The 22,216-nt window shown below is 43.1% G+C and overlaps 1 protein-coding gene across 1 annotated transcript in view; it reads left to right on the top strand.

Annotated features, from left to right (window-relative positions):
* APOLTP (apolipoprotein lipid transfer particle homolog) overlaps positions 1–22,216 on the top strand; it is a 345,964-nt gene that overhangs the window by 103,845 nt on the left and 219,903 nt on the right. Inside the window, exons 26-31 of the mRNA XM_088466926.1 lie at positions 4,671–4,970; positions 5,674–5,894; positions 14,153–14,308; positions 17,160–17,237; positions 18,698–19,069; positions 19,260–19,613. Of these exons, the coding sequence (XP_088323052.1) occupies positions 4,671–4,970; positions 5,674–5,894; positions 14,153–14,308; positions 17,160–17,237; positions 18,698–19,069; positions 19,260–19,613 (1,481 nt within the window). The remainder of the gene's footprint in view (positions 1–4,670; positions 4,971–5,673; positions 5,895–14,152; positions 14,309–17,159; positions 17,238–18,697; positions 19,070–19,259; positions 19,614–22,216) is intronic.

Genomic DNA, 22,216 nt, shown 5'->3' with positions numbered 1-22,216 from the left:
TACCATTGTTCTATCATCTGGACCGTTGTGGACTGGTTCTCCAAGATGGTACATTTTATCCCTCTTGTCAAATTACCATCTGCTAAAGAATTGTCAGCACTATTTATGCAATATGTCTTCAGGCTTCATGGGCTTCCTGTGGATATCGTCTCGGATCATGGAACGCAATTCATGGCCCAATTTGGGGATGTTTCTGTGCTGAGCTGGGCATCAATGTGAGCTTATCCTCGGGCTACCATCCACAGTCCAATGGTCAGATGGAGCGGGCCAATCAGTTCTTGGAACAGTTACTCAGTTGTTTCATTTCTAAGTGCCAGGACAATTGGGTTCCACTTCTGCCCTTTGCAGAACTCCCATATAACAACTCATGCCATTCTGCTTCCTCCATCTCTCCTTTTTACTGCAACTCTGGGACACATCCTAGGAGTAATTCTTTTGAGTCCTCTACAACTTGTACCTCTTCTTCATCACCTGTTTCGAGGCTACGGTCAGTCTGGAGTAAGGCGCACCATGCTCTCTGTCAAGCATCTGGGCAGTCCAAGGTGTGGGCTGACAAGCATCGTAGGCCCTGTGTCACGGCTGCCGACACTTGAGACTCCTGGGAGGAGGCAGGCCTACTAGGCACAATAAACTGGGGTGGCTTTAGGAATGACCTTTTCATGAAATTTTGGTAGCACGGAATAAAAGTAAGTAGAATTTATTCACAGGAGAAATATAATAGCAACGTCTCACATAAAGTCTCAACAACACAGATGTTCACATAAGCAACAATGAGTATAGGAGAAAACCCCCCATATATAGTCTTTAACACAGAAGAGCTAATATGGTAGGGAACCCCGGGTCCAGTATGAGGCTAACACCTCAGGATGGTATAGAGGAGCTTCACCAGGGTGGAACCCTGTAGTGATGGAGATCCGGAGCAGAGTGAGCCCTGTGATGTGGTGAAAGATGGAGCAGGGTTGAGCCCTGTGATGCTGTGAGGTTGAAGAAGGGTTGAGCCCTGTGATGTGGTGAGGTCAGAACAGGGTTGAGCCCTGTGATGCAATGAAGTCCGAGCAGGGTTGAGCCCTGTGATGCGAAGAGGTCGGAGTAGGGTTGAGCCCTGTGATGCAGTGAGGTCGGAGCAGGGTTGAGCCCTGTGATGCGGTGAGGTCGGAGCAGGGTTGAGCCCTGTGATGCAATGAGGTCGGAGCAGGGTTGAGCCCTGTGATGTGGTGAGGTCGGAGCAGGGTTGAGCCCTGTGATGTGGTGAGGTTGGAGCAGGGTTGAGCCCTGTGATGCGGTGAGGTCGGAGCAGGGTTGAGGCCTGTGATGCAGTGAGGTTCCGGAACAGAGTTGAGCCGTACGGTGTAACTAGAGGGTTGAGCCCCACGATGCAATGAAGTTTGAAGCAGGGTTGAGCCCTGTGAAGCGGTGTGGTTCCAGAGTGGGGTTGAGCCCTGCGGTGTGACTAGAATCCGGAACGGGGTTGAGCCCCGCAATGCGGTGATGATAACTGTAATGGTGCAGTTGACAACTGTATCAAAGATGGATTCTATGTCCACAGGAGTAAGAGACAACAGGCAAAGTAAATAGTGCAGCAAAAGGTGAAACCACAGCTGCGGAGCAAACAGCAATACTTAGGCAATGGCTATGCTGAGCTCTGTAGTGCGGCTGGTAACTGGCATCAGAAGTTTAGATGGAACATGAGCGGAGATGTAGCAAAGTCCACAGCAACCCACAGGCACAGCAGGGATCTGGCAGGAGTCCAAGAAAGACCTGAAAGTAACGTTGCACAGACACTGAGACACAGTTAGTAACAGGCTTTATACTAGAGGTCTGTGATCCATAGGAAGTTCAGAACATGTGATCCAAATGGAATCAGGTTTGAAATAATGAGCAATCTAGGAATCCCACAACCTGACAACACCTTGGAAACAGATGATCACTTTAACTCTCTATCCCCTGTATGTGAAGAATGCCAGCAAGCAGGATAGCTCCTCCAATGACCACAAAGAAGCTTTGGAAAAGGTGTTCTATCTTTATGTACTGAAATAGTCGCAGGCCTGACACCCTGTAATTTCAGAGTAGTAGACCTGGTGTGGCTGTCTTCTTGAAACATTAATCTGCGCCAGAGGTCACAAAAGTTGTAGCCTAAGTTCATTAGTTCATTGGCCCTTTTCGTATTATTGCCCAATTCAATTCTGTGGCCTTTCGGCTGAAACTACCGAGGACTCTTAGGATCAATAGTACCTTCCATTGTCCTCTCCTGAAGCCGGTGTTTCTTTCCTCCAGGTTTGCTCCTAGGCATTTAATCAGGCCTCCACCGGTGCTCATCCAGGGGCGGCAGGAGTTTGTTGTAGAGAAGATCCTGGACTCCAGAGGTCTTTAATATCTGGTCCACTGGAAAGGGCATGGACCAGAGGAGCGTTCCTGTGTTCCAGAAAGATCTATGCATGCTCCTACCATGAAGAGAAGATTCTTTGAAAACTTTCCAGACAAACCACTGTGTAGGGGTTCCTTAACCCCTGCGTCAAGGGGGGATACTGTCACAAGGCACCACACTATGACTGATATGAGAGGCGAACACCGAGTGAACGTTCGCTGAATATCCACCCACCTCCTGTCCATCACTCTGGGATTACTCCGGATTGGCTCCTGCATCTGTATCCTGCTGGTACGAATACTGCTCCGATGGTGATAGTTTTCGTGTTTCTGGTTCTGGCTTAGTCTCCTATCACCCAGTCGAGCTCCAGTTTTCCTGCCTTCTATATTGTTATTCTGCCATTTGTGTCATCCAGGCGGCACAGTTTGCATATCATCTACCTGCTGTTAGTGTCATCCAGGCGGCAAGGTCCGAAAGCCTGTCCTCTGCTATTCATGTCATCCAGGCAGCACGGACAGTACTCTATTTCCGGAGTACCCACCAAAGCGTCAGCTGCTTGTGTCAACCCGGCGGCACAGGCCGCACTACAGCGTCAGCTGCTAGTGTCAACTCGGCGGCACAGGCCACACTCCAGTGACTTCAGTGCGCAATCCTGTGTACCAACACCAGTGACTTCATTACAGTACTGCCCTTCTGCTGCAGCATCTTGCCAAGTTACTTCAGCCCTCAAGGCTGCTGCACGGCCCAAAGGCTGCTTCATATTCTATGGCCCACTGGCCACAGCTAGCAAAGGCATACCAGCCCTCAAGGCTGCTGCACGGCCTAAAGGCCGCTTCATATTCTATGGCCCACCGGCCACAGCTAGCCAAGGCATACCAGCCCTCAAGGCTGCTGAATGGCCCAAAGGCCACTTCATATTCTAAGGCCCACCAGCCACACCAAGCCAAGGCATACCAGCCCTCAAGGCTGCTGCACGGCCCAAAGGCCGCTTCATCATCTATGGCCCTCAGGCCCATCTAGACAAGTTATTTTTCAGCTCTCAAAGCTGCTTCACGGCTGCATCCAGCCAAGAATTCCAGCACTCGAGGCTGCTGCAGTTCTATACTCTAAAGAGTCAAGCACGTGCCTTAACAATATTACACTGCGGCATCAATGACCACCAGTACAGTGTCACAATATTTTTTTATGAATAAGAAAAGAATAACAAACTGCGCAACCACTTACAGTGTCACAATATTTTTTATGAGTAAAACACTGCGCTACCATTTAGTGTCACAAGATTTTTTATGAATAAGAAAAGAATAACACACTGCGCTACCACTTGGTGTCACAATATTTTTTCTGAAAAAGAAAAGAATAGTACACTGTGCTACCACTTAGTGTCACAAGATTTTTTATGCAGAAAACACTGCACTACCACTTACAGTGTCACAATATTTTTTATGAATAAGAATAACACACTGTGCTACCACTTACAGTGTCCCAATAATTTTTATGAATAAGAAGAAAAGAATAACACACTTCGCTACCACTTACAGTAAAAACAAAACAAACACTGCGCTGTAGTCGCAGCTGACCATTAGAACAATCGAACATAAAAATTTATCAATACACTGATGATATGATGAATTTTAATATTTTTTACTTGTAAATAGACATACTGTATATGACATAAAAAGATATACCCAAACAATAAAAACAAAGCATATAAAATATATTGGCACAAAAGTACAAGTTAGATCATCTGCTGAGCAGTGAATGCAATTGCGATGTAACTGGAAATGGGCATGAATATATAAATTCAGTTCCAACAAAAATTGTAAGTACAATGTTGTTGTGGCTGGATATATTCTTATAAAAAGATACCTTGAAAGATGCATTTAAAAATGAAGTGCTCTATATATGTTTCATGCATCAACATATTTAATAGTAACCACCTCCCCAAATAAGAGAATAACATTGGAGAATGAGGGTTCTTTTAAATCACAGGGGCCACATCATAAGATCCCACAAAAGTGGGATATTACTACTTCTTACATACCCACCTCTGACCTCTGACACCTACTGTATATGGGTGATCATATTCTGAGGACCATGCCCCAGACTCCTTCTGTTCCTCTGTATTGGAAGAGAGAGGCTATTATATATTTGGTACTTCTGAATTTAACTTTTAATAACTTAATAATAATAATAATAATAATGAATTAATAATAAATATTAAAGTACAAATATTGGTTGTGATATTTTATTTGGATTGATTAAGTTTCAATTTCTCTGACAAACCATTAATTTTATTTATTTGTAGGTTATATTAATTTAGTAAAGGATAAGGATTTCTATCAAATGCATCTCCGAAACAGAAACGTCTTTGGCAATGGCAGCCATCATAATATTACTTTCAGCTTCACCCAAAATGGCAGCCATGGACTACCAGCTGAAACAAAGCTGAGAGCCAGTGTGCAGCTGGAGGAATTACACAAGAATGGGCAGGCCTGCATCCAGGTGGATACAAAACTACTGTGTGTGGATCTTTCAAACCCTGCTGAGCAAGATAATCGTGTCAAGGGGATGTTGTCACACAACATTGTGTCATTGCAGAGTGCAGGTATGATCAAATACTACCCAATGTTCTTGATTAATTGGTATGTGTAGTAGCAAGTTGCTTCTATTTAATCTAATAGGACCAAACATACACTTTTCACATTTAACTTTGGTTTACAATTCTTGCCCCCCACCATTGGGCCCACAATGGTCACACCCATGTAGTTCCGCCACAGCATTTTAAATTGCAAGTTTTCATGTTTACCATGGTTTTTTTTTTTTTTAAAGATCATTTAGTGATGTATAGAAGTAAATGGAAATATGGTTTTACTATGACATCAACTAGCCTATACTTTCAATCTGAAATTTTTCCCATTTTTAATGGCTCACTTTTTATGGCTATATTTATTCTTCTGTATTTTATGTTCTTCATAAAAATATATATAAAAGCTTAATCAACTGGCTGGAATAATTGTCAGAGAATTGAAATGCTTAAACCATAGGTTCCCAAACGCGGTCCTCAATGCTCCCCAACAGTTCAGGTTTTAGAGACATCCATGGTACAGGTGATTAAATCAAATTGACTGAGGTACTAATTAAGTCACCTGTGCTCAACCATGGATATCTGTTAAACCTGAGCTGTTGGGGAGCCTTAAGGACCGCGTTTGGGAACCTCTGGCTTAAACAGTTTTGAAAAATGCTGAGAAAGTTTAAAAAATATACTATAATCTATACAATGATATAACTATTCAATGTTTGTACTGCAGGCATACCAATGCAGAGTGCTCTAGAAGTGGCATTTAACAACACAAGTAACAACAAGACTTGTGCAATAGCAGTCTGCATGGGGTCTAGTAGAATTGATGTGTCCTTTGGTATGGAGAAATCATCTGTAAACTCCCAACTAGCAGTGAGCTTGAAGCACAATGTGGAAAACCTCAACTATCACGGGGTCCCATATGTGATAAATGCTGTTTGCTATCATCAGGTAACATATACAGTAGCTCAGTTTGTGCACTTTCTATATTTACCATTTTTTTCTGCATCGAAGATATATAGCAAAAAAATTGAATGCTTTTGCAATAATGTAAGAAAAAGGAAATAAAATATTTCTGTACAGGTGCTCTGATGGGCTCTATTTCCACAGCTGCTGTTGAGAATAGGGCTGGTCAACCCTCAATATAATAAACAGAGAGCCTGATTCAGAGCCGCTCTTAAGCGGCCGCTCGTTCGCTCTGAGCGATGTTCACACAACTGCTCATGCATATGGGTCGTAATGCGCATGTGCAAACCAGTCATTGCGGTCGGAAATCGTGCGCTCGCAAAACAGCGAGGGGCTGCTAATTTGATTGACAGAATGTACTGTTTGTGGGTGGTAACAGGGGAAGGTGCTTGATAACGGGGGAGTGGAGATCCGAACGCAGGCGTGCCAAAAGTCAAAAGGGCGTTTAATGGGAGTGCATAATTAATAAAGGAGCGTCATCGACCACGTCACTTGGTTGTCTTTTAGCCTGAACTGCTCGCAGTGATTGCGGTAGGAAAAAACTACCACAAGCACTGCGAGCAGTTCAGATGCCTTTCGATGTACCCGATTAATCTAATAAATACCGGAGATGACGTGTGATGCGAACGGCAAAGGGACGTCTTTACAAAATAGCGAGCGCATTTTTCGTTCGCTCGCTCAGACATAGAGGAGTCAACAAACCGCAAAGAGCGAGCGCTCAATTTAAATAGCCGGCCCCTTTTTTGGAACGACCGTCCGCAAATAGCGTCCAGCTCTGAATCAGGCCCAGAGTGCAATGAACAGCTCTTATATGAGGATGGATGAATATACCAAAAACAACCAGATTAAGGCCCGTATTCAATTTGAGGCGATAAGCCGTTTTTGCGTGTTTTTGGCGGAAACTTTTCGCCGATTATGTAATTTCGCCAGGCGGAAAAGCATCGCCATATTCCATTTGAAAGACTTTCTGCCTAGGCGGAAAGTCAATGCAATATAATAGGCGAAAAAAAGTGCATAGCAGGCGGAAAAAAGTGCAGAATTGGGGTTTTGGGGTGCAACGTTGCAGGAACCCCCGTGCAGCCTTCAGACAGCCCCCCAAAGGTAAACTGCGTCCAAAATTTAACAAAAAAACACTTAAGAACACCCCAAAAAATCACTTTCATTTTGGGGGCAAGAAAAAAAATGTTGGGGGACAAAATTAAAAACTAGTGAACTTAACTCTGGGGGGGTCCCCAAGGTGTTTTTTTCACTGCAGGGGCTTGTGGCAGGTGGATTTTTCAAGTTTTTTTAACTTAACTTTAGCAACTTTAAAATATGCTGGCCCCCATTTTCAAGTACCCCAAATTTGCTGGAATAAGTTATTTTCTGCAAAAAAACCCTTCAGAATACAATTCTGCACCACTTATACAAAATCGCTATTTAGCAGCTATTGAGCACGTTTAAAAACACCAAATACCTTCAGCAAGTCAAATCGGGGGGTACCATAGCTAACCCCCATGTCAGAGCATCTTTTGGGGGGTGTCAGGCTGATTTCTACAAATCTGACAGTACTTTCCGCTTGTTTAAGTTTCGCCGTGTCCCGTTTTCGCCTACTTTCAAATTGAATACAGGGATACGCGGGCACGCGCGTGATACTTTTCCGCCTACAAAACAGGCAATGTAGGCGAAAAGTCTGGGAGGCGGAAAGTATTGTGGGTCCGCTCAAATTGAATACGGCTCTTAGTGTAGTGGTGAAAAGCAGCAGTATTTAATATATAATAAATAACATAAAAACATTGTTAAATCGACTAGAATCAGTCAAACCTAAAACAATGTAACAATATGCTTATCGTTGTGCACCTCTCTCTGGGTTATACTGTTCAGTGGAATACAGTAGCAATAAATAGTGTCCTGTTCTTATATGCCTCTCTGAATGGGACAGAAGTAATTTGAAGCTTGGTGGTATGGTCCAATGGAAAATTTAATACCAACTCACGATGTTGAGGGTCCTTGTTATTTGGCGGAACAGCAATCACGCTCTGATGGAAGGTCCCTTGGAGTGGTGAAAAGAATTGCCGGAGGCTTGTATGCACTCCGTCTGACCAGTATCCACTTTCGAAATGAAGTAAAAGTCCGGAAGTCTGGTTCAGGTCACAAACAGTCCACTGTGTAATTCAATGTATTCCAGGAGAATGTCAGGTTACGGCCTAGGATCGGCCGTTACTCACCCCAGCGCCGGATTTCCCTGTTACCTTGGGTGGTCAGACGTCAGGTGCAGCGACAAGTGACGCACTGAGCATTATGCCTAAGAGCTATGTGGACATCCATGAGCTGTGCCATGCCTTGGTTACTGTGGTTGCCGTCCGGACGCAGCCATGACCGTCTTCATCACCTGTCTACCCTTTACGCTGTCCACCAATGATCTGCTACCTCAGGGTATATAACCAGCCTCTGGACAGCAGGAAGTTGCCTGTGCAACGTTGTCACTACCTTGTGTATACTTGCCATCACCTCGTTCCAGTTTCCCTTATCGTGATACCCTCGAGTCTCTACGTGCCTATCTCCTTGTGTAACAGTGTGTCCGAACAGCTTGCCTGTGTGCCATCTCCTTGTGCAACAGTGCTTCTGAACATCTTGCCTATGTGCCATACAAGTACCATCCTCCTGTGCAGCAGTGCATCAATACACCTTGCCTGTGTGCAGTTAAAAGTGCCACCTCTTGGTGCAGCAGTGCATCAAAAACCCTTTACCTGTGTGCATTTACAAATACCAACACCTGGTGCAGCTGTACTTCTTCCAGAAGTATATCTCTTGGGCCATCGTTGTATTATTCCTGACCAAAGGGCCGCGACCTGTCTGCTGGGTGCAGCTTAAACCCATATCCTGCTTGTAGGGGTCACGGGTGAACTCCTCCCAGCAGGTTAGACTCTGCGCCTTTGGTCAGGTCTCGCCAACATCCGATATTCGTGGATATTCGCCTCTGATTTCTCCCTCAACCCAGCTTTCATCCCCTCAGTAGGGGATTTCCCGAAGTCAAACGTGACAGAGAGTTGAGGTGCTGTACACCTAAAGAGTTTTGCTGGGTAACCCCCAGCTTTATCAAATGTGACTGGTTCTTACCATAAGTGGGTATTTATGCCCTAAGCATTATGGCTGCTAATTGATATACCTGTACATTATTACACTTCTTCTGTATACAATCATTTGTTTCTAATAAAAAACATTTGGTAAATGGTATTTCGGAGGCAGACTTTATATCTAAACACATTAAAAACACAATATTCCTAAAAAGAAATGTAAAGAAAGCGCACTTCTACTTAATCTGCTTGCAAACACTCGTACATTCAGCCGATCATGTGATATAAACAATAACTCACGTGGTTGCTGTATCAGAAAAGGGAGGTATTCTTAGTATAGCACGTGATCTGTGTACCACCAAACATATTTTCATAGGATTTGCCCATTCTTTTGATGGGGCTTACGGTCTGAACATATGTTCCGATCACGTGACCGCACTCCGTGCGCGTGTCTCCATCTGTCTCCATCCAAAACAGCTCGGGTCTAATTTATGATGTGCACGAAAGTTTATACACTAACATACCTCACGAGAAAGGTCTCATGGCTAATGAGACCAGATTGAGGTCAGATGGTGATTTAACAGAGAGACACATCACATTTCTTTTGGATTCTATTTCATTCATTCTTCATCACAATTATTTTTTGTTCATGGACACACACTATTTCCAGGTTATGAGAATGGCCATTGTAAGAACCTTACTCACAGTGTATCCAGACCAGACACTATAGTGAACTTCATAAAGGAGACCCGAGCTGTTTGAAACTAGTTGGATTAGGACACATTCCAGTAACTAGGAGAGGGGGAGATAGGTTCAAGCGATTATGCATTCAAGAAATCTTTTGGATGTTCAAATTAGATTCATTACATCCGAATGGTCTGAACGAATCTGTAGAACTGAATGTGGTTCTATAGAGGAATATTAACTTCGGCTAGACTAAGGGCCTGATTCAGACCCACTCGCGAGCGGCTGTCCGCTCGCAAGTGGGTCGATGGTGTGCACTGCGCATGCGCACGATGGAGGGAGCTCTGTCATGCGCATGCGCGAGACGTGACGAGCGAAGGACTTTCCTTCACTCGTTGTGTCTGATCAAAGGGGGCGTGCTGTCGATATTGATTGACAGCACGCCCCCTTTGGTGGGCATGCCGGGGGCGTGCCTGCCAGACGAAGGCGTTCCCATGGGAACGCCTACCGTCAGAAGCCGGCCCCACTGACATCACTAGTGATGTCAGTGGGAGTGATTTTGGCTCTGATAGAGCCAAAATCACTCCGGGCCTTGCGGTTGAGAAACTCAACCGCAGGCTTCTGCTCGCACTGGCGATGGTCGCGATGGTCTAGACCATCGCGACCATCATCCTGCACGCTCGTATAGGCTGTGGGTGGTGACCCACAGCTATACGAGCGTCCAGGAGGACGCTCCATATTTATGGAGGTGGGCCCTGATTCAGAGCGAGCGCTCTGGTCAGAGCGTCCGGCTCTGAATCAGGGCCTAAGTCCAGACTTTTCCCTTTTCCTATCCCCTCCGCATTTGTCCTTTCCAAAATAAAATTAAATTAAACTAAACAAAATAAAATGCACAGGTTCCAGGAAATATCTAGATTAATGTTAACATCTTGATTAAATTTAAATGAGGTATTCCTTGAACAAAGTTGCTTTTGAATCAACAGCGTTAACTATGTGGCAATATAAAAATTACACTAATACAGTATATTACCTATATAAAGATGTTTTCTAATAACAGTGATAATCATTTGATTATATATAAAAAGTTTTTATACCAAGGAATAATTCTTCTCCATTAAGGTACTGTTGACATATTAGAGAAAAAGCCCTCCTGCTGCCCCCTTCCCACTTCCCCCCTACCCACCTCTCGTATATAAGAATGTAAAAAAGCCCGAGCGAGACAAAAAGATGAAAGAGATAGAAATGAGTATAAATATCTGAAAATATATTAAGTATATCTTTTAATGAAGTTGAGTTCGATACCACTGCTTTAGAAATAGGGGTTTGGAGGGACGGAGGTGATTGGCCCGACGGATTCACGTGACTTCCATCCCTGACTCGAGGAAGCCAGTGACGTGATGTTTGTAAAACTTAGACAGATGGAGACACGTGAGTGCGGTCATGTGATCGGAACATATGTTCAAATCGTAAGCCCCATTAAAAGAATGGGCAAATATTATAAATATATGATTGGTGGTACACAGATCACATGTTATACTACAAATACCTCCCTGTTCTGATACAGCGACCATGTGAGTTATTGTTTATATCACATGATCGGCTGAATGGACGAGTGTTTGCCAGAAGATTAAGTAGAAGTGATCTTTCTTTAAATTTCTTTTTAGGAATATTGTGTTTTTAATGTGTTTAGATATAAAGTCTGCCTCCGAAGTACCATTTACCAAATGTTTTTTATTAGAAGCAAATGATTGTATACAGATGAAGTGTAATAATGTACATGTGAATCAATTAGAAGCCATATTGCTTAGGTATATATACCCACTTATGGTAAGAACCAATCACCTTTGGTAAAGCTGGGGGTTACCAAGCGAAACGCATTAGGTGTAGAGCACCTCAACTCTCCTGGAATATATTGAATTACACAGTGGACTGTTTGTGACCTAAACCAGACTTTCAGACTTTTACTTCATCTTGAAAGTGGACATTGGTCGGACGGAGTGTATACAAGCCTCCGGTAACTCTTTTCACCACTCCAAGGGACCTAGCATCAGAGCGTGATTGCTGTTCTGCCAAATAACAAGGACCCTCAACATCGTGAGTTGATATTAAATTTTCCATTGGACCATACCACCAAGCTTCAAAATACTTCTGTCCTATTCAGGGAGTCATATAGGAACAGGACACTATTTATTGCTACTGTATTCCACTGAACAGTATAACCCAGAGAGAGGTGCACAACGATAAGCATATTGTTACATTGCTTTAGGCTTGACTGATTCTAGTCGATTTAACAATGTTTTTATGTTATTTATTATATATTAAATACTGCTGCTTTTCACCACTACATTTTATCTGGTTGTTTTTGGTATATTCAGCCATCCTCATATAAGGGCTGTTCATTGCACTCTGTTTTTGCAATAATGTCAATGGGCATTTATCAGAGGAGGGAGCTTGTGTGCAGGCTCCATGCAAGCTCCCCCATTAGGCACTGTGCCACAGTCTGCTCAGCATGCCCATATCTCTGGGAAAATTGTGCTGTACTGGAGATTTTTTGACTGTACATATCTCCGGCGCCAGTGCCGTGCCGTTTTCCTGGGGAGTGCAGGGTGAGTGGTGTTGGCGCCCCTTGACTCAGGGTCTTGTGTGCACTGCACCCCTCCCCCAATTATAGACATGCCACTTTCCAGAGAGAGTGGGCCAGTCTCCTGCACACTGCCCCTTTCCTCAGTGTAGTCTGAGAGTTTGTTAATGTGGTTCACATTGAAGCGTGTCACTGTTGCCTCACCCCTATTATACAATGCAACGAATTGCGGCATTGAACAGTACAGGGCAGGGTCATAATCATGCTGTGCCATTACCCACACACCTCCGACAAGTGTCTGATTGATTGTCATGGTTTATTGCAAATCTACCACTCAATGCAGTGTTAGCAAATCTTTCCTGCTTTTTTTATTTTAAGACTGAATACACTTTGTAAATTATAGCTCTAAGACAGGGTCTAACAGTGTCCTAATTGGATATATCTTAAGACTGCTTCCTGCTTCAAAACCTATTCAGTTTGTCAGAGGCAGATATCTAAAATGCTGTGGGGATGGAGAAGATGTGATCGCCTACGTCATCACACTGGGCATGATTCAGACCCGGTCTCAAGTGCTGAGCGCTGGCAAACGGGTCGATGGTGGGTCGTTGCTCTGGGTCTCGCACCAAAGGGGGCGTGCTGTCGATGTTGAGTGGGGTGGCTGCCCAGACGGAGGCGTTCCCATGTGAACTCCTACCGTTTGGTGCCAGCCCCACTGACATCACAATTGATGTCAGTGGAGAGATTCCGGCTCTGTTAGAGCCGAAATCTCCCTGGGGCTTGCGGCAATGAGTCCCTACCACAAGGGACTCGTCGCAAGCCCGATGGTCGCAATGGTCTTGAACATCGCGACCATCTTCCTGGCCACTCGCTATAGCTGTGGGTGGTAACCCTAGCAATGCGAGCGGCCAGGAGGCCGTTCTAAAAAAAAAAAAAGACCGGCCCTGATTCACAGCGAGCGCTCTGTCAGAGCGACCGGCTCTGAATCAGGGCCACTGTTTCTCTAATGTGTCTGGGTTCAATGTCCCAGCAGGAACAGTTCTCAAAGTTTGAAGTGTAAACCCAGTGATGTTGATGGAGTAAAGCTGGCCACACATTTAAAGATTATCTGTCCAACCAGCCAACTAGTTGATTGGTTGGAATGAAAATCTGGTAATGTATGGGAGTAAATGATGATCAGCAATTTGCTCCTAAATGCCAGAAAACAGATGAAAATGGTAGTTCAGACAAGTTTGTTAAATGTTTGATCTAAACAATTGTTCAAACAACAGTTTTTGTCCATTTTCCGGCGTTTGGGAGCAAATTGCTGATTGTCATTTGCTTTCATACCTTACCAGACTTTCATTCCAACCAATCAACTAGTTGGCTGGTTGGACAGATAATCTTTAGATGTGTGGCCAGCTTGATACAGTGGTGAAGGTGTTTATGTTGCGTGTCAATTTTTAATTTTGGATCCATTTATTCTTTTGAACTAAGGCCCTGATTCAGAGCCGGACGCTCTGACCAGAGCGCTCGCTCTGAATCAGGGCTGTCCTAGTTAAATTTGGAGCGGCCTTTTGGACGCTCGCATAGCTGTGGGTTACCACCCATGGGAACGCCTCCGTCTGGCAGCCACGCCCCCGGCACGCCCACCAAAGGAGGCATGCTGTCACTCACCATCGACAGCACGCCCCCTTTGGTGCGAGACCAAGAGTGACAGATTGGCTGTCGCTATCCGGGTCTCGTGCATGCGCACGACGGAGCTCCCTCCGTCGTGCGCATGCGCATTTGGGTACCATTGACCCGCTTGCGAGCGTCCTGCGCTCGCGAGCGGGTCTGAATGAGACCCTAAGTCCATTATAACTACATGCTCCTTTGTAAAATCAATTTCTGTTTGTTTGAATTGCTAATATAAAAACATATTCTCTTCTCTTTTCACATTTTAGAGTTCTAAGTTTTTAACCGGAGTAAAAATTTCTGTTGAAGGCGAAGACATTAAAGTTGAAGTTCAAAAGAAAACTGCTGGAAGTGCCTCTGATATTAGTTTCATTCTCCACAATGACCTCAATTCAATTAATAACATCGTGCCATCAAGCATAAAGGTTGGCTTCATACCCACAATAATCAGTACATGTGTTCTGCGTAGTTTAATGCCATTTGTCGCACTTCACTCTGGGTGTTTGATTTTGAGGTAGTGCAGAGGTCATGCTCATTAAACATATTAGCCCATCAGTTATTGCAGGGATAAGTACTTCACTGTTCATCTGTTCATTTTGTACAAAGGCAATGGAACAAATGGTCATGTAGAAAATGAAGCTATACTATACTTAACATTGTTTAATCCATTTCCCTAACTAAGCAGCAAGGTCACAGCAGTCTGGAACTTTGAAATTCTATGAACGAGGATAAAATTACTGTAGTTTTACTGGAGTTAGGTGTTTGTCCATTAATTGCTTAAGTAACAATAATAAAAGTTCTTTTAAAAAATAACCATGGTAATGCATGTTGTTGTGTAATTATGATCTATATATAAAGAGCATTGGCTCTTGTATCATAGGCCATCTCTGGCAATGTTTCAGAGCCGGACGCTCTGACCAGAGCGCTCGCTCTGAATCAGGGCCCACCTCCATAAATATGGAGCGTCCTCCTGGACGCTCGTATAGCTGTGGGTCACCACCCACAGCCTATACGAGCGTGCAGGATGATGGTCGCGATGGTCTTGACCATCGCGACCATCGCCACTGCGAGCAGAAGCCTGCGGTTGAGTTTCTCAACCGCAAGGCCAGGAGTGATTTTGGCTCTATCAGAGCCAAAATCACTCCCACTGACATCACTAGTGATGTCAGTGGGGCCGGCTTCTGATGGTAGGCGTTCCCTTGGGAACGCCTCCGTCTGGGAGGCACGCCCCCGGCACGCCCACCAAAGGGGGCGTGCTGTCAATCAACATCGACAGCACGCCCCCTTTGATCAGACACTACGAGCGAAGGAAAGTCCTCCCTCCGTCGTGCGCATGCGCAGTGCAGACCATCGACCCACTTGCGAGGGACAGCCGCTCGCGAGTGGGTCTGAATCAGGCCCTCTGTTTGTAATGCCAAAAACTAAGCACATGACTAGGAGGCAGCAAATAAACATCTGGTATATACATTGTGTACTTGTGATTTCCACAGGCATATTGCTAGGAACCAAATTGCTCTCGTATGGTGACCACACACATACCGATGTGCACACAATCAGCCGATGTGTACGATTTCACTTGAAACTCTCCCCGGCAGATCTGCACACGATCTGCACACAATTTGGTGTCTAATCTTCATACGATCTCTCATGCATCCAGACTTGCACAGTGCATCGCCTCCTAGATTGTCAGATCTGCCCTACTGCACGGCAGATCTGAAGATGCGATACTCAGGATTTTGGCATATTTTACACGATCCGACGATCTGTGCGTCGGAATCGGCCAGATCGGGTAAAATATCGCTTTGTGTGTGGGCAGCTTTAGGGTTAAGGGGCCTATAGACCTGAGGCATACGGCCATTGATTAACAGCAATCCATTGGAGAATTGGGGGAATTCTGCAAGTTAAAAATCCTGATTCCGACTTGTCAGGATTGGGGAATGAGATTTTTCAACATGTTGAATAATTCTGATTCCCTGACCCTGCCATCAGCAGAATAAGGAATTGCCCCAATCCGTCGTAGATGTATGGGGGCCATTAGCCTTTTTTTTTTTGGAACAGTAATATTAACAAAAGACACAGCATCATGTATCCAGCCACCAGAAAACCTGCTGAGTAATCAGATTACCTGACTGATTTATTTAAGGTGTCAGGAACATTATTGTATTTTATCTATAATTTTTGGTTTGGGGATTTTCTGAGAGCAGCCACACTTTTCTTCAAAGATCTACTTGTTATCACTTTTGAACTAGTCCCTCCTTTAGTTACTTTGTACTTTTTTTCTCCTAAAATACTTCTTGATGGAGTTCCATTTATGACTTAAATACATGAATGTCAGGGAGACTCCCTAAAATAGTACTGATCTCCCTGATTCCAAACAGAGTCAACCCTGACTAACCCAGGTTATTGGAACATAGTGATGACATCATTATATCCCATCCACCATATAGGATACAATAGGAGAAGATAAACAAGGATGTGCGCAACAAGAGAATGGCCTCAGCTCTCTAGCACAGCAGTGGCTGCATCAGAGTTATACATATGACATACCTCTTAGGGAGCAGTACACACTCTTCTCATGTACATAGAAGTTGCTTTCACAATCGTCCTGAAATACTCTTTTAAAAGTAGGCAAATATGTTTAAATAAGTCATGAGCGCAATGAAATGTTGGTGTTGTCCTTTGTTTCATGTGTTAGATTGTACCATAATAATTGCTCCCCAAATCATGGGTGCAGGTTACTTCTATATCCTTTTATTAGAGAGGCTATAATTGTGACCATATGCAATGTACTATGTTTAGTCATCAGTAAAAAATTACAAAACCTATATAATACAGTAGATAAAAAATTACAAAACCTATATAATACAGTAGAAACAATTCCTCACCTTGTGTACAAAAAATTTGAAATATCAGATGCTGTATTTTGGTTTGCCGGCATTTGTCTATTTAAACCTCTGAACGACCCACAAATACCATCTAATCCACATTATAAAGTTATTTTGCTCATAAAAGGTAACACAAGTCATTTTATTATAATATGCACTGATGTTTAGACTTTGCTGGTACAGGTTTTACCCTGCCAGATTATTAAACTATACAGACCACTCTACTGTTTAATTATTTATTACTAATGTATATATAATATATATTAGGCTAGAGAAGTATTTACTAATCAGATCCTATACCTATAATGCATCATGTTTAGGTTGAGATTTAAGGTCTGATTAGGTGCCACAGAGAAATATGCCATGCTCTCATACTGTTCTCATGTTGTAGGTCATTTGCAATGGAGAGTTCACTTCTAATTTGTTTTATGCACATTGTTATGGAGAAATTGCAAGGAAGAACATAAAGGTATGCGTTTATTTAACATATCTTATTTACAGTATCTTACTAGACATGGTTTTAGTATGACATGTTTGTTTCTTGGTTTTTTAAGACTCATTAAAATTTTAAAATCAGAACATGAATATATTTATTGCATGCTTTTATATCAGTTTCCGACACACGGTTTTAAGCACTTTTTAAAGTCAAAACCCACATTGGAGACTGTTTAGCAATAATTCTTTAGTTGTATTATTATTATTATTATTATTATTATTATTATTATTATTATTATTATTATTATTATTATTATTATTCCTTTCTATGTATCATGCCCCAATGTAGATTATGTATATTGATCAATGAATTTTCTTATTTTTATATATTTTTTGTTATTGAAGCATCAGTATTGAAGAAAAATAACAATTACTGTAGATGCAAATAGAATATCATAAACAAATATATAAACAAAATGGAGTCAATACATGTTTCTACAATTTGGAATGCAAGCGGTAACAAGATCAATATATCAGTTATCAATGAATTTTCAAACTTGTGATACTTCTTTTTCTTAGATGGCATATTTTATATTCTCAGAAATATTATCATTCCACATTTTTTTAAAAATAGAAATACTTTATAAATTCCAAGGGGGCCATTCAATTGTTTTGTAAGGTGCCCAAAATGAAAGGGCACCCAATGTTGCAATTCATTTGTTTTTAGGCGCCCGTTAATTATCTCACTTGTCACACCCAAATAGACCGGGTTAAGCCTCGTAAAATGGCTAAACACATCTAAAGTCCTGGTTAGGGCACCTAAACAGCAGATTGGGCGCCCAAAACCAGGATTTATCACACATTTCTGCTTGTGCCCGAACGGAACAACAATTTAATTGCTCTGTCGGGCGCCCAGCGCTGACATTTGTCGGTGCTAACAATAGAATAACCCCCCAAATGTAAATAATAATAGTAATAAAGCAATGTGTAAATAAACACTGAAACATTGAAATGACCAATTGCACATAACCCGTAACCACTACTACCCATTTCCCTCTATCTTGCAAAATCAATAATACAAAATATGTCACCTGACAATTCAATAATGTATAGAAAATAAAGTAACAGTTGTGTATAATTATTATTTTAGATAAGTTATTCAGGCAAGATTAGAATCCAATCAATATGTAAGTAAAAGGAATGAAGGCGGTTCCACATCTTCAGCGCATTTTTATAAGCAATAGATTGAACATCACATGGTCTCAAGTTCTGCATTTAAAAATAAACTAACTCTCTTTGAAGCAGTAGGTCCTCCTGTTCCTCTTTCATTTACATACATGGTCTAAAACCAGCGTGATGAATCTTTCAGTCCTACAGCACCACTCTTACTGACACAGACCGGTGTGGCATGTGACCAGATTTACCTCTCTGGATATTGGAACTGTTTATAATATTGTTCAGTAAATCAATATAATAACACCCAATGTTTTTCAGATTTCAGGTCCAGTGAAAGCTATATTTAATGGGTCACTTCTGACTTCTGGCTACAAGACCAACGTATTTGGATTAGCCTCCTCGGGTGATGCATTTGTCCGCCTAAATATCAACACTGAATGGGGCTTTCACAACACTATAGAGATAGGGTTCAAACATGCGTTACCTGAGCTACAAAGCCTGGGCATGGCTAAGGACAACAGGATAAGGATTACAGCAATCAGACAGGGAAAAAATGCGGCTCTGCTGGACATAACGGCCGGTAAATGCGTCTTCAAGGCCAGTTGTGAAGCGAGGACGGATAGCAATGGAAGTGCTGCATCCACGCTAAACTGGACTAGTTCAGTACTGAACACATGCAGCCTCCTCGAGGTAATAGAGTAACTAGCCTATAAATATTACCGCATTATACTCATTACATTGATGAAATACCTCAAAGACAGCTAAAATGTGATAAGAAGCAGACAAAATACTGGATCTCGCAGCATACTAGAGCATGACAGTAGCCATGTACAGTATATGTACTTATAGTAAGTATTTCATTGTCTTCCTTCCTTTTCAGAAGTTACATTTTCCAAAGAACTTGACTATGAATGGCTCCTTGCAGAGAAATCATTGTGACATTTGCTTATCCATGAGAGTAGACAATAAAGGGAAAGGTGTCAAGTTGCAGCTGAAAACTACATGTGATCCTTACACCATGGAGGGGACGCTGAACCACTCTGTGTCCTACCTAACTACCCTCGGACTGCCACCTACAAATCGGATCGTGTTCTCTGCACTGACGGGATCCTCTGTCGGTGGCCTGGTTTCATTTCATTCTGGGCACTGTAGAATTAATGCAGAGGCAGTCATCAAACCCAATAATAAAGCAGAATGGATGTTACAAGCTGAAACGGATTGTAAATTATTAAAGGTAACACTATGTTAGTTTGGGATTTGTGTAACATACACGGGGATTCCCACAAGAGAGCAGGAAAAAAGGAAAACCTTTTTGGGGGGCACTCTTCAATGTAAATTATATAGAAAATAATAATGATAAAACATAACTTTTAATGGGGATACATACAAGGCCAGAGTGCGAGATGTACCAAAGAGCAATAGAAGAGTAGCTCTTAAGCTGACCTGGGAATGTTCTTTTTAGCATCAAACATATAATACAGTCTAAATTAAAGTAGGAGAAATATTTTTGCAGATCACTTTTGCTAGATTGCTTATGTTCTAGAGAGACAAATCAACACATTAAAAAATTCATTCAAAGTTGGGAAGTTACATATATTGAACCAGGGGGGGGGACAGTATAAATATAATCAAATGTACACCTGATGAACTGCAGTGAAACTGAAAATATTCAAGTAATTGTGGGCCTGATTCACTACGGATCGCTATTGCGATTGCAGCTGCGATTACGTACACAAGTCGGCTGCGAAAATTTGCTAATGACTGCAATCGCAAAGCTATTTTAGAGACACCCAATTCCAACAAGGAGACGCACAGTACCACTTTTGCACATCCGTAATACCTTGCAATCCCGTGTATAACAGGAACATCGAGTAACATCGGCCCCTCACGCACAATTACACCAGGTCTGACCTCACTCAGAAATTGCTAATCTTATTGCACGCCGTGAGTGCACAAGATGTATATGCCGTCACAGTGGCTAATTTCTACACGCCAATGCAACGGTGTTCAAATGGATTGGCACGCCTGCGTTTCTCCGACCACTCCCACGTCACAACCCCCAAACGCTGACGTCCCGTCCTGCTGTCTGCAATGGCTTTGCATCTGCGTGGGTGATTGCAGTGCAATCGCAATGCTAACTCGCGCACTGCGGTGAATACGCATGCGCATTACACACCATTGGCCGATCTGCGTACGAAGTTGCAATTACGATCCATGATGAATCAGGCCCTGTGTTCACTACCTATTATATCACATGTCTGAGATTGTGTCAGCAATACATGCCAGCAAACGATTATTTATCAACAAGTTTTATCACAAGGAGTGATAAAACTCGCTGTGTATGATAATGGTGCTCCAGCCAATCAGCCCCCAACTGTCATCTGTTTGTAAAATAACAGTTAGGAGCTGATTGGCTGGAGCACCATTTATCATACACAGCGAGTTTTATCACACATTTTGAGTGACAAAACTCATTGATATATAAGGCCCACTGTACCCTAAACACAGTAATGTACAGGTTGCATCTCAATATAACGTAGATCTTGACCAAGCACGGGCGTTTATATATTAATATTGTACCTTGAGGTTCTGCGCATTTCAAAATTGGTAACTGTGTACAAAGAAATTCAGTGATGCATCAAGCAATTGTCAAAATTAATAGGCCTAGTATTTTCTGACCGTTCACTGTTGTTATTATCATTTATTTACACATCACAGAGAAAACATATTAGATAATAAAGCATTAATAGGCATCATAGTAGGTAGACAATTTATTAGTCAGGTACTATATTGTAGATATTGCAATACTGTCACACTTCAGCAGGAAAATACATAAGTCATGTGTCAAATGTATATATAATATTCAACACACTTATGTCCTGATGGCTGTGTATATAAGAGTTAAGCAATATATTTTGCAGACACCAGGGTAATTAGACATGTGATTGTCAACGCACTGAGAGAGGAGACATCAGAGCCGGCCCTAGGCATAGGCATTCTAAGCTAATGCCTAGGGCATCTGGAATGCCTTAAGGGCATTCCACGGCTCTGCAGCTGCCCCTCCGCCACCAGCCGCGTTCGGAGCTCAGCTCCGATTCAGCAGCGCAGCGGTCAGGTGGGAGCCAGGTCAGAATGAGCTTCTGCATAGAAGCTCATTCTGACTACAAAGGACAAGGAAGATGGCCACTGCTGCTAGAGGCCGGGAATGCTGTGCATACCCGGCCGCGGCCACTCCTCCCATCATCCTTTGCGGAGCAGAGCCGTGACAATTCACGGCTTCGATGGCTCCGCCTCCATTTTCCCTGCCCGCCGCCCAGCGCCATCGGACCAGGCAGTTACCACTTCACCTGGCACTGCAGGCAGTAACTGCACAGCCCAGGACTACAGGACGGCCCCGTTGACTCCCACTCCAGCCTGGCTGACCAGAGACAAACAACAAGAAGAGTCTCGGTAAGTTAGCTCAGGCTGGGAGAGGGGCAGCGCTGGGGCACTCACATATGCATACTGTATATGTGTGTATTTTATATATATATATATATATATATATATATATATGTGTGTCTGTGTATATATATATATATATATATATATATATACTGTATTTCAACTTCAGGGTCCATAGGGTATCCACAGGATACCTTGGAGTATAGGTGTGACGTCAGTCATCGGGCACCATAGAGTTAAGCTTTCAGCCTCCCAGGATGCACTAGGGTCCCCCTCCTATACCCCGCCCCTGAGCCAAGGCATCTCAGTTTAGTTCGGTGCCCGGCCGGAGTCGGAGGCACCTGTTAGAGGGGGGCCATGAAGAGCCCCTGAAGTTTTCGTTTTGCAGCTGTG

This window comes from Taudactylus pleione, unplaced genomic scaffold (assembly GCF_031769625.1).
Source record: "Taudactylus pleione unplaced genomic scaffold, aTauple2 ptg000066l, whole genome shotgun sequence".
In the NCBI taxonomy this organism is placed as follows: domain Eukaryota; kingdom Metazoa; phylum Chordata; class Amphibia; order Anura; family Myobatrachidae; genus Taudactylus; species Taudactylus pleione.
Note: the sequence above shows the minus strand (reverse complement) of the source record. Positions and strands in the feature narration are given on the sequence as shown.